We start from the raw sequence: 13,198 nt of genomic DNA, 5'->3' as shown, positions 1-13,198 counted from the left end.
AAAATCTATTTTTATTTTCCATTCATATATTTATATTGAGGTAAGGCTGAAAAACTTAAATCTATCAAAGCGCGCGTACATTTTCAGCCTACAGAATTCGATTGTCATAGCAGCCAGCTTTTTAACATGCCTGCTGATGGAAAACAGCTGACTCCAACAACTTATATATCGATAGTGCGGCAATCGATAGTTTCTTCTTTAACGCTTGCCATGCCATATCGGTAAATCGTTTGCTATTGTCACAATCGATAGTAAACCAAGCAATAGCACAGCAGCTGTGCAATTAAAGAATAAGAAACAAATTGCAAATTAAGCGCAGACAGTAATCAAAATGGCTCAGGATATGCTGCTCGGCAATGAGGAGCCCAGCAACAACAAGGAGACATTTCTGCAGCAGTTCTGCCTGCTGGCAAAGAACGCAACCGGCGACGCGCTGCTGGATGTCATAAAACAAGTGCTGGACGCGCCGAATGTCTTTGTGTTCGGTGAGCTGCTGGCGGAGCCCAATGTGGCCGAAGTAGGTACCCGGAAATATCTACTCCAAGCCCAGCTAATGGTTACTTTTGCTACAGCTGAAAGACGGACCCGACGCCAAGTACTACAACACGCTGAATCTGTTCGCCTACGGCACCTACAAACAGTTCCGTGCACAGCAGCAGGAATACATTGAACTGACGCCCGCGATGCAGAAGAAGCTGCAGCATCTGACCATCGTCTCGCTGGCCATTAAATCCAAAAGCATTCCATATGCAGTGCTTCTGAACGAACTGGAAATCGATAATGTGCGACATCTGGAGGATATCATCATAGAGGCCATTTATGCAGGTGCGTACATTATCTATTTGTACACAAAATTATCTTTGATGTGGAATACTTAAGAGTTTGCAAAGTGTATGTGTGCTATCAATTGAAGTAAGAATATATATTAATATTCAAGATTCCAATACGAATTTCATAACGCCATATGCAATCATTGGCAAGGGAGTAATTAATATAACGCTAGGTAATAATTTCTTTTTATACCCTTGCAGAGGGTATTCGAAATGTGTAACGCATAAGAGACATCTCCGACCCCATAAAGTATATATATTCTTGATCAGTACCAACAGCCGAGTTGATATAGCCATGTCCGTCTGTCTGTTTCTATGCGAACTATTCTGTCAGTTTTGCATACGTCTCTCTTTCTGGTGCCCGAACTACATACGCCGGAACCGGCTGGATCGGACCATTATATCAAATAAATAACTTGACCAAAGTCAGCATTTATAAGTTTTACTATGCATCTTTTATATATGCAAAATCCTATCAACATCCGACCACTATATCTAAATATTCACCTTATAAAATTAGGTTAACATATAACTCAACATTTACGAGCATCCCTATTCTCACATCTCTGCAAGGGTATTAAATCTTCGGCGTACCGAAGATAACTTTACTTTCTCGTTTTATCTGGAACTAGCGGGTATTACCCGGCCTTGCCCGTGGTGCAAAAATCTCTCCTTACAATTAGAAAAACATGGATATAGTGGTTTATATCTGTATTGTTCGAGGAAAAATGTATTTGATTAGTGAAATATTTTTGTCTTAAAAATTGATTACTAGGCCCATTCCGTTGTGGGGTACTTCATTTGTAAAATAAAAAATAACATTTGCGACTAAGAAAGTTGGGTAGCTTTAGGAGATGTCCGCTTGTAAGAACCGTCCAAAAGTAGAGATTGGTCCGCTTTCTGCTCCATAGGTCCCTGCCTTAGAAACATCGGTTGATAATTACGTTCATGTACGAAAGCGTTATTTGTCTTTCAATATATTTTGACCAAATGCGGTATTGATCACTATGTCAAATGGCTGCTTTAGGAAAAATCGATCATATATATTATTTGGCGAAACTTGATATTTGGGAGTTATTAAAGTCACACTTCTTCTACTATGTCAAAAACCTCTCAAACTTGACTAAACTTAGCATTCTTCTCGCCTTATATCTGTGAAACCGTATAAAAAAAAACCTTGTCAAATTGCTGCTGTAGGGACAATCGAACGAAAACACAGAGTTTATATTTTATCAAAGGTTTTCCAATGCATATTTAAAGATTGGCAGAAACTTACATATTAAAGAGAATTTAAAAAAATCCAAGCAACAAACAAATTACCTTATAATAAAAACTTGCTCATTATCCTCTCAAAAGTTTTATTACCGCAGATATACCGAAAGACTGCAAGGGTAATTAATCTTTTTAAGGGGGTAAAAAATGCAAATTGTAGCTGTAATTAAAAAACTTTTAGCAAACATCACCCCAGACGACATCCGCAAAACTTTACTCAAAGCTAGTTGAGCATAAAATAAGTTAACTGCATTAAATTTATTTTAAAAATTGCAGCGAGCGTGCGTAATCAGAATTTGCGATAAGCTGAAGTCGCGTTATCTTGTTTCTCGATCTGCATGTTGTTAATTATATTATCGTAGTTCACACTCCGCTTTAATTGATGCAACTATATATTACCGATTATTGACTGGTTCGTCATTTCAAAAAGACCTGCAAATACACGCAATTTAATTCGGCATGCAACTTTTACGGCTATCTCCCTCTTGCCCCACAATTATGTTTTACAAGTTTCGCATTAAATCTTGCATAATTAAATCAAATGCTAATTTTTCGATTTTTCCGACTGACTAACGAACGACGAGCGCTCCTCAATTACCATTTTTAGGCCGCAGCAACAGCTGAGAAGGCGTCAAAACGGATTTCAATGAGGTGAAAGTCACACCCCGAATATTATTCGCGACCGACTGACTGTCTGACTGACTGTTTGGTAACAGTTGGTACAAATTCTAAATAAACTCGTATCATGTTTCTCGTCTGCTTCAACTCCCGCTAAGGCAGTGCACTTGATTAGCCCGGTCAGCGGACGTTCCTGAATTGCTTGTGCCTTTACCTTCCTCCTCTACATAAAAACAATGAACTTATTAAATGACGTGGGTCGTTGTCGGAAAAACAGCCTGACTAACCAAAAATCAAACCCACCAGTTGCTCCTTAAAGTTTGCCATGATATTTTACTGGCCTAATGTAAATTCAAGTTAAACGTAGTATATGACAGTATTCACTTTGCATGGTTAAAGGAATCTTTAACCGCATATAAATTGTGGCATATATTTTATATTTAAAAGAAGTAAAAAATCAAAAATTTTAAATACCCTACATACTATCAAGGGATAAAAAATACATTTTTATTTTTCTATAATATCTTATATGGCAAAATATTCTATTTTCCGAGATATTTTCATCAAACTCAGCATTAGCGAACTTCACTATTCTCACATTTCTGCGAAAGGGAGATGTCTACAGGAATATTAGATCTTTGGCGTGAGAAGATATCCTAACTTTTTCGTCATATATATATTTATTTATATAATCCATCTAACGTTTTTTTAAGTATATAAAGAACCAGACGCATATTGAATTTTTGTATCAACAAACCGTACCAATATCAGTAGTTTGCTAGGGTATTTCATCTTCTTTTTGCTTTAAATTAAATAAAATAAAATATGACTTTACTCTAGAATTTAAGAAGAATTTGGCTAGATGCCCCAAATTTTGGTGCAAAGCTAATTAGTTTACCTTTCTGCCGAGCCCCGACCCCTTACGCCTGAGGGCATGAATACCCTAATTGTGTCTGGAGATTCAATGCATTCAGGTATTTTCGAATAATTGTATAGACCAAAGCTGTTGCTATTTGCGTATTTTGTGGCTTATTTCCTGTAGCATGTAGTAAAGCAACTGAAAATGTTGCAACATACTTTTATTGCCAAATTTTCAAAGGTTTCTCTCCCTCTGTCTCTCTCTCTTGTTTCCCTCCAGCAGCGCTTCCCGCTATTTTTAATTAATTTCAGCTGAGCTTGTGCAGCATTCTAACTAACTATTTGACCCCCTATTGCAGTGAATTTACATTCTGTTGTGTGCAGCTCGAAAAAGCCACAAGTTAAACGCAGCCAGGGCCAAACCCCAAACAATTTTTAGGATTGCTGCATTGATTAGAAAACTCGCACGGAATTTTCTCGCATGCTGTTGACTTTTCGGCCTAGGCCAAAGCAAGCCGCGCAAATAGCTTTGGAAACTGGCCAACTAACTGCCAGTTGCAATATTGCTCAGCTCAACAAATGCAACCAACCAAGAATGTTGCGAACGGGTACAACCGACTGTGTAATACTCATTCGGCGGCCAACATCAGGCGTAGGCATCGATCTTTGACCGATTGTTGGAAGTGTTTTTCTGTACTTATTATTCCAAATTTTGTTACTAAAGCTATCATAAATATATAATCTTAATACTTTCTCTAACGCGGGTACACAAAAGGACTATACCAAGTTTTTTAAGGCTCAGCAACGCCAAAAAAAAATTGACAGCAAGACGGACCTTGTACAAAACCTACATATATACTCTTTTCAGTTGTGTGAAAGAGTATACAAACCGTGGTTGTCGTACTGTTGAGCGGCTTTGAGAAATAAAACATTGCTTTGAATTCCAGCACTTTCAATAAAATGAGAACCACACACCCGATGAAAAGCTTTTATTCTCTTGTTTTCTGTAGCAGCAATTTCCAAAGAGAAACAAACACCTTAACGCCTAACACTAAACCATTAAACAATATTCAAATAAAAAGCAAGACGGCCGCGACTGCTTGACTGAAAGATACTTTCTAAACTTTAAAAGCTACAAAAATATTAAGACAACATGTGAAAAACCATTTATATGGATGTTTGGAGCAAGTTCATTAAATTAAATATTTACAAATAGCTGTACTTTGCCATGGCATGGTTTATAGATTAGTTAAATCTTCGAATTAGAAGAAGGACGTGTTTGGGAATTTAACAATTAAAGAAAAGTTTTTGTTCACAGCTTTTTTTTATTGGACAAATGCGGAAATGGCAAAGGCGCAGCTTTAACAATATACATATATCCATATATATAAATATAAATATGATATTGCTTGACATGTTATCTAATGGAACGCATTTGCCCACTTCCAATGACATGAACCTGCATCACACTTTCAGCCTTTGCATTAGTACAGGGTATGCTTAATATAAATATAGCTTAAATATAATCTCCTCGTCCATTATCGAAGTAATCAACAGAGCAAATAAAGTGACGACTGAATGTTGTTAGACCATAGCCCGTGGGCTTTAGGCAATCTGTCCTCACAAATAAGACGAAGTACGCAGAGTGGCTGTCCACGCGAACTACCTGTTTAATTGCTTTTCAAATTCAAAACAAAATCCCGGCCACAGACGCAGCCAGGAGCAACGGCAGAGATTTATATTATGATAGGCATCATTGAGCCATCACGAGAGGGCGACAATCTGGACACCTAAAAGCGTTGCATACTATTAGGCGCTGTAATCTAAAATCGCAATTGGATAGGCATTGTGAGGTGGGCGCGGAGGTTGTAGACATAAGCTGCCATTAGGCAGCTACGGGGCACCGCAGGACACGACTCCTGTTGTTTGCAGTAGCTTTTCGGGTGCTTTGTGTGCCGTTAATGTTTGCTCTTGCCTCACGTTTCACGGGGGCCCATTAGAGCATCATTTGTCTTGGCAGCGCGCTGATAAGCATGCCGACGGAGGTGTTGTGTCCCAAGGTGCTTACGTTAATTAAATGCATTCTATAATTGAAACTTGGCAAGTTGAGTGGCTATAGTTGTAGTCTAAACAATGTCCGGTGTTGGGAATCGTGTTGTCTAGATTAATTTTGGGCAAATTTCTCAATTCTTTGCTGCCCAGCATTTAAAGACTAGGAAATAATATAGAAATGTATATAAACTTATTATTTATTTAACAATATTTTGACTGCAGTCTAAGTATAGTTAAACTATCGGGTTTCTCCTCAATATATGCCGAAGCAGCCCCATATCAAGAGTTCCAATAAGAGTTCCTAAAAGAAGAAACCGCATACAATTTAAATATTGTTCTTCAAATAATAAATTGTAAGCAACTCTTGGCGAACTTTCCACAATTTTTTACTTCATTTTCTTTTCCATTTACTGTATTACTATTAGTAAGATATTTAGATATATTAACTTGGCAATAAAATTACCAAAAAAGTACTCAATATTGTTCAATGTCTAAATCTGTGATATGATATACTTGTAAACACCTCCACATCACGTTTACAGGCTCTCGTTTCAGCAGGTCTTACTAATTCACCTTAATTTACCTTTGCCTTTGTGGTGCCCTCTTTTGTTTTGCTGCTGGCGCATTGTATCTGGCGATTTAGACCCTCGTCAACGTAGTTTAAGCATGTGTCCGTTGTCAGATGCATCAACTTTCCAGCTAACTTTGCTTTAATTCTAACCTCTACCAAAAAATTGCACATTCAAAAACAGCAACAGCAATTAAAACAACGACGACAAGAGAGCTTTAAATAACCGCAGCAAGCTCCTAAAGTCTATTCGCGGTGTTATTCCCGCTACATCGCGATATGTGCAGCAGAGTCTTTTTTCCAATGCTCTGTAGCTTCTCTAAGATGTGGCCAGTTTCGGCTTCAGCATAACATATAGTTTGCACCTACGCCTACATTCACGTCGTATATCCATATATCACTTAAAAGCTAACATTTTATTTGGAATAACTTGTTTCGAAATATATCATGAATCGTGAAATGTATTGCAAATATTCAATTAATATATAACGTATAAAAGTGATTTATTATACTTCCTTTTATTTGCAAATAGTTGATGTATATACTTAGTTATTGAATTTAAAGCAAATCTTAATTGATAATTCATGAAATCCTATGCCGTCCAAATAATACAAAATAACATAATAAAAAAGTAATTTCTTATATAAAACAGACATTTTATATTATAGTTCAATTTGCTTAAAGAAAACATCAAAATATATGTTTTGTAAAATATTCAAAGGTTCAAATGAAATTGAAAGACATTTTCTGTAATTTAACCAACTCTCCATACAAATCGAATGCAAGATTTAGTTCCAGTTCCCTAAAGCGAAAATCGTTCTCAATTCCTGGTGCTGCTTTCACTGCATGTAAGCCTTGGATGATAACTATTTTAAGCAAAGAGTATACATACATATTCATGAGATCCTCGGCCCCACACTAAACATCAAAAAAAATTCCTACATTTATCAAAAAGAATAACAAACTGCAAATAAGAATGTCGCAGTTGGGTACAACCAGCTGCGCAATACTCTGTCGACAGGGATATAGAGTCTGACAGCAGATGCAAGAGACAATTGTTATTTTCTCTCAATAAAAGTTTATATGCGAATATAAGCTTTTTTGTGACCGAACACGTCACAATGTTTAAATGTTTAGGGTAACTCTCCGCCGAGCATTCGTATAGTCTTGAGAGTGCACTGTTTTTTATGCGAAAATCAGCGTTGCTTTTGTGGAAAGGTGACGGGGGTTGGATCATGGTTTAGCAGCAAAGCGTTTAGTTTCATCGTCGCTTTCATTTTTTTAGAGGATGCGGCTCTTGTCAAAGCTGAAATGACGCATAATACAAAAGGCTTTTGAGCCTTTGACTTGGATTTTACCTTGTTTTCATACCCTTTACCCATTGAAAATGTTTAAAAAGGGTGTTATGCTTTTGGGTACATATGTAATAGGCAAAGGGAAGCATTTTCGATCCCTTAAAAAGTATATATATAAAAAGTATATATTCAGAAGACAAGCTGGGTCGATCTATCTATGTCTGCCTATCGTTGGTCTCCGAAATAAAAGAACTAGGTACTTTAAATTTTAAATAGTAAATATTTTCGTATTTCACAGTCCCATCTCCTTATCGATAAATTTCGACTTTGAGTCTTGAGTTTCTAAGCATAATTCGAAAAGTAATTGGTGTGTTAGCTCTCGTGTAGTATACATAAATTCGGAATAGTTAAATTATTTAAAACGAAGCGTCAGTATTTGCAACGACAGCTTGTCGCGGGGTACAGGGTATCTCCTAGTCGGGTATTCCTGACCTAAGCACTCTTGTTTATTAAATTTTTTCACCATATTTTTGTAGTTTTTCCGATGTTGCAATTCGTGCATTTATTGTAGTTGCTGTTGTTTGATTGACACAACACTGACAACAGGATATGAGCCACGCCCAGGCCGACACCCTCGCCCACAGCCACGCCTTTTGCCCACATGTTGGTCGTGCAGCTGTTTTTGATTACTTTGCGCTTGCATCGCATATTTTTTGGGCGATTGCGGAACATTGTTGTAAGTCGGGCCGCGAAAGTTTCGAACAGCTTCCCCTGCACTTTGTCAGTTTTAGGTGAAAAGTTTCCAATAGTTGCCTGCCCGACTTTATATTGATGGCAGAAGTTGCTGGGGCGGCTATATCCTACCGTGCCCCTGTCTGTATACCCTGTCTGTCGCCTGCTGTCAGTATTCTGAATTTTCAATTAATAAGTTTTCATTTTACTTTCGGGAAAAAATCTGCTGCGAGCTTTAGCTAAAGCTGTCAGCGACAGGTGTATGTAAACTTTTCATAATGTTCAGCTTCACATTCCTTTGACTGGCCATTTAGATGCGCCGCTCCGTTAAGCACACAGCGGGGGCGAAATTGGCGTCAACTTATTGCGTTTTGCGGATATAACAAAGGAGGAGAAATAAAAAACAAAATAAATGAATGCAAATTAAACTCTACAATTGGGCAATCAATTACCGACAAAATTACAAAAAACTTATTATATTATTTAGCTTATTTTTGAGAACTTTAAATGAAGACTACAACTATGTTTTGTATTTTATATAGTTTAATATTAATGTATATTAACTATCACTTGAGATAGGAACTAAGCAAACCGTTCAAAATTTATGTTTCACACTTGTCCTTTGGATTGCAGAGTTTCCACTTTTGCATCTTCCATCAATGTCCTTAGTGAGACTTTATAATTGTATCTGCATTTTTTCCACTTGGCCTATTATTAATTTAAATAAAACTTAGCTCACACTAATGGGTTGATTTTAAATTCAAATGTCTGACAACTCAAAAAGTGTATTGCGTATTTTTTAACGAAATTAACAAATCCTTTTTGCATGCTTTTCATCTGTGAATGTATATTTGATGATTTTTCTTCGTTGGTTTTTTGTCGTTACTCAAGCGCTTAAAAGCGTGTTTTTTTATAATTTTAATATACACTCCGGCAATATAATATTCATATATATAAGCAGCCACTACCCAGCCAGTCTCTACCAGTCGCAGTCAGATTCCGCCCGGGCTGCGCAATTTTTGGCACAATTTGTGGCAGCCCCTGGCCCCTGGGTGCGGCACAAAAAGCATGATTGATTGTTTTGGCGCTGAGTTTCCAGCTTTCCGAGCTGACACCCCCATTCACAGACCCACACACACATGCACGCACATGGGCAATTTGTGCGCACCGCAAAACCAAGACACATGTCAACGCCAAAAATACCGCAAAACTTTACAACACTTGTGGAAGCCACGCCCACCTACTGCTGGCGTTGATGGAGGCGGTCGTCATGTTTTTTTTTTTTGTATCATAATTTTGTTGTTGCATGCTTCTTGGGCTCAAATTCAATTAAAATGCCTGCGCCCAGGCAAATCAAAGGAAATGCTTGAGTTGGCAGATAGCAAGAGCAAGGCAGGAAGGAGGTGGATCTCCTGGGCACAAGGATTCAGATCTGTGCTGGCAACTATGCTGCACATTTTTTTGTGCGTATTTGTGACAAAAGTTGGTCGTGTGCGGCGTAGTTCAAGGCCAACTAGCCGTTAATTCAATGCCAAAATGCGCTTAAGGTCTTAACTTGTGCTTTCACTTGGCCAGAAAAGGGGCGAAACTCAACCCAAGATATTTAATGGGCTCGCCTGGCCGTGGCCAAAAGTTTCTGACACTAGCTATCATTTTTGGCCATTCGTTATGGCCCTGCTCATAGTCATCTGTCTTTCCCTCGACCGATTATGCAACACTTAAGAGCTTTATAGGGCAGCGAGCGCAACCCCTTTGAAAAACTGTTCAATTGAAAATTTCTACTAATCCATGGTTATCCAATTTAAGCGCCCTAACAATTTCAAACTAATTACGGCCAACAATCGTTTTTGGCCTGTCCCGTGCAATTTCCATCCAAATGCTGCGCGTCCGGGCTTACACTTTCGACTGGATATTGGTAATTGAGTAGCTGCTGGCCAACACTGAAAGCTAATCACATAAGCCCTCGGCTATGCTGGCTGCCGTAAAATATCTAAAACGAAAGTTAAATATTCGAATGTTCATCGAATAACGAGTGTTTTTCATTATTTTATCAATTGCCAGCAGATTCGACTTCCCCTTGGGAGCTGCTCGGGGTTGCTGGCTTGCACGAGTACATTATTATCATTGACAAAATCGATTTGTCTGCATATTTTGATTTTTGTGATTTTGTTTTATTTCTTAAATTTGTCATCAATTTAATTGATATTGAATTGATAAAAGGACAGATTGCAGCCACTTCAGTGTTGATTATGAAAGCTTTTAAAACGATTTGGATGGATTAAAAGAGACTTACAGCGCTTATATTAGTATAAATATCTCAATTGAATACCCTTATTTCATTTTCCACAAAACGTTCTCAGTATAATAAAATTTCGTTTGGGAATAAATTGCAAATCTATGTATTAACGATGCGATTTACTAAAAGCTAGAATGGTATACTGATATTTCTAGCACGTGTTTCTTACATCAATTGCCAGAGCCGAAGTTATTGCTATATATTTGTTATGATGCTCAAAGGGGACAGAGATATATTCCTCTCAATGTTAATTTTATTGTATTAAGGCTATGAAAATGATATGATATTGTCAGATTATGGTCTTAGTATATTTTGATAATTTATTTGTTATTTTTATTTGTTTAAAAAGCCCGAGAATTAAGAAGATAATAAAAAATCCTATTTGTTGACAATTAAATATTTATATAGTGATTTAGGATTTTAGCTTAATATGAAATCCTTTTAGCTGGCAATCAAATATTTATATGGCATTTTAAGATTTTCAATCTCAACCTACTTCTTTCGGTCAGAAAGTTTTGTAAGTTTTTTGAACTCCACCCCGCCCATGCAGCTGTTGCCAACTTGGTGTTGGGCTAAGTATGTTTAATGTTTTCTGAAAACTAGACTGTCTGTGTGAGCCCGAAGGTCATGTTCTCATACCGAAAACTTTTTGTGTGCCCCGCACTATGATGCCACCGAATGACACATGGAAGCACTTTGAAGTGTTCGCCAAGGATCCTTTGTCGCAGCTATCGGTGGGCAGCTACCTATTATCCGCAGCCAGAAACAGAGACCACACAATTGCCACATATCCCGGCCACAATCAACTCGAAACTGTTCCCGAGCTCTGGCTGTGATTGTGTGTAGTGCACGTCGACACTTTGAGCTGGGTGCAGGCGTCACTTGAGTCCACTTATTTATTGGATTGGCATTTAAATTTAATGTTGCCCTCTGTGCTGTCCATCGGCCAGCTGATGCAAAACGCACTCTACTCGTTCTGGACAATTAATCAGCTATACTTGACAGCATGTGACATAGTAGCTGGGGTAGAGTATAAAAAATCTGCATTGAGTATAAAAAGAGGGGTCAATATTTTGAGTAAATGTTGGATTTGTGCAACATAAAGTGCAATGTAATCTCTCATCGTTTCATTTGCTGCTAATGGCTTTTTGTGGTTTTTTGAAGCATTTAAAATTTCAAGCTAAATGTTTCTTCTTTTATGCAGACATCATACATGGCAAACTGTTTCAGAACACACGCATTCTGGAGGTCGACTATGCCCAGGGGCGTGACATACCCCCTGGCTATACGGGCAAGATAGTGGAAACTCTGCAGGCGTGGGTCAATTCCTGTGATGGTGTCTCCAACTGCATTGACATGCAGATTAACTACGCAAATGCCGAGAAAGCCAAGCGCCTGTATAACAAGGAGCGCATCGAGCAGGAGGTAAGTGGGCAGCCACACTATTGACCATCATGCTGAACCATGTTCCACTTGAGTAGCTCATCAATTTGAAAAAAGTGCTGAAGAGCCAGGCCTCGGACAGTGATGAGAGCATGCAAATTGACACACATGGACCGGGCACCAGTGGCACCAGCGGCATGAGCCAATCGGAGGTGCGCAAGAAGCCCACAAAAATGAAGAATCCACGCAGCAGTGCGGGTGAGTAAAATAGTACATATATTAATCTATTTCAACAAATAAAACCTGTTTTGATATTCCATTCTTTTAAAGTTGGCCTTAAATTCAGCAAGTGAGTGCAGGCCGGCCGAGTGCCAAGAAGCCTCCTCAGGCCCAATTCGGCGCCGCGGGGCAGCTGAGAACTGGCACAATCGGCATGTACTGGAACCAAAATGCAACTCATTTAAAGACTTAATTCAGCAATAGCAACCGCATTCGCATCAGCATACACGCACCCTCTGGTATCCGTAATTAGTCATTAAACGTATTGCTAAATAATAATAACAATTAAAAATACAGTTCAGAAAATTTCAAATGAAATACCAGAAACGTTACCACTTATTTTGATAAATGCGCTTGTCCAAATGCGTTATTTGTTTACGTGCTCGTGTCCATTTCATAGCATTTAATTTGGGCCCGCAGTAGATACACAGCCACACCCACACCCACATACACATTCACGCATGAGAGTGCGTGTGTTTGCGCGGGCCGCACAATGTGGCATACATCAGTTATTTGCGGCTAATTAGCAGTGCGCCCAACGAGGCGCGTAAGCAGTGTGAAGTTGAATGCGTGTCAAAACATTTTGGACATTCTATGATTGCCTTTGCTTATGCCACTCGCTCCATAATTGACCTGATTCCAACAAATGTTTCATACGTTTTCAGCAAAAGCGTTTAATGCAAGATTATTTGGGTGTCGAGCAGAACCAAACACGATTAAAAGCTGCAATTTAGGGACACAATGGATTTAGCAATAGTAATTTAGCAAAAAGATATCAAGGCATTTATTAATTTTTCTTACAGTGTTCATTTCGGAAGCATAACAAGTAAGTCGGGAGTGCTTGACTAGGATATACTCTGAACTTTTTTCTACTAAAAGCAGAAGCACGCATGTCGGGATGTCGATGATTTGAGACGATCCTCTTTTACCCATTGGATCAATGGGTTCAGGGTAAAATTATGAAAAAAGATCGAATACATCAACTGATTTCTCATATAAATATGCATTTAGTTGA

General features: G+C 38.3%; 1 protein-coding gene across 1 annotated transcript; it reads left to right on the top strand.

The window, feature by feature from the left end:
• Positions 1 to 238: 238 nt before the first annotated feature.
• On the top strand, positions 239 to 12,501 carry CSN7 (COP9 signalosome subunit 7). The gene is made up of 5 exons (XM_064695933.1): positions 239 to 517; positions 573 to 825; positions 11,726 to 11,946; positions 12,003 to 12,162; positions 12,235 to 12,501. Exons 1-5 carry the CDS (start codon positions 332 to 334, stop codon positions 12,255 to 12,257), a joined length of 843 nt encoding a protein of 280 aa, XP_064552003.1. The 5' UTR covers positions 239 to 331; the 3' UTR covers positions 12,258 to 12,501.
• The last annotated feature ends 697 nt before the right edge of the window (positions 12,502 to 13,198 follow it).

The sequence above is a fragment of the Drosophila montana genome, unplaced genomic scaffold (genome assembly GCF_035044405.1).
Source record: "Drosophila montana isolate Dmon_TW-CO22-7 unplaced genomic scaffold, ASM3504440v1 contig_3833_1, whole genome shotgun sequence".
NCBI classification, from domain to species: Eukaryota; Metazoa; Arthropoda; class Insecta; order Diptera; family Drosophilidae; genus Drosophila; species Drosophila montana.
The sequence above is the reverse complement of the archived record's forward strand: the minus strand, read 5'-3'. Positions and strand labels throughout refer to the sequence as shown.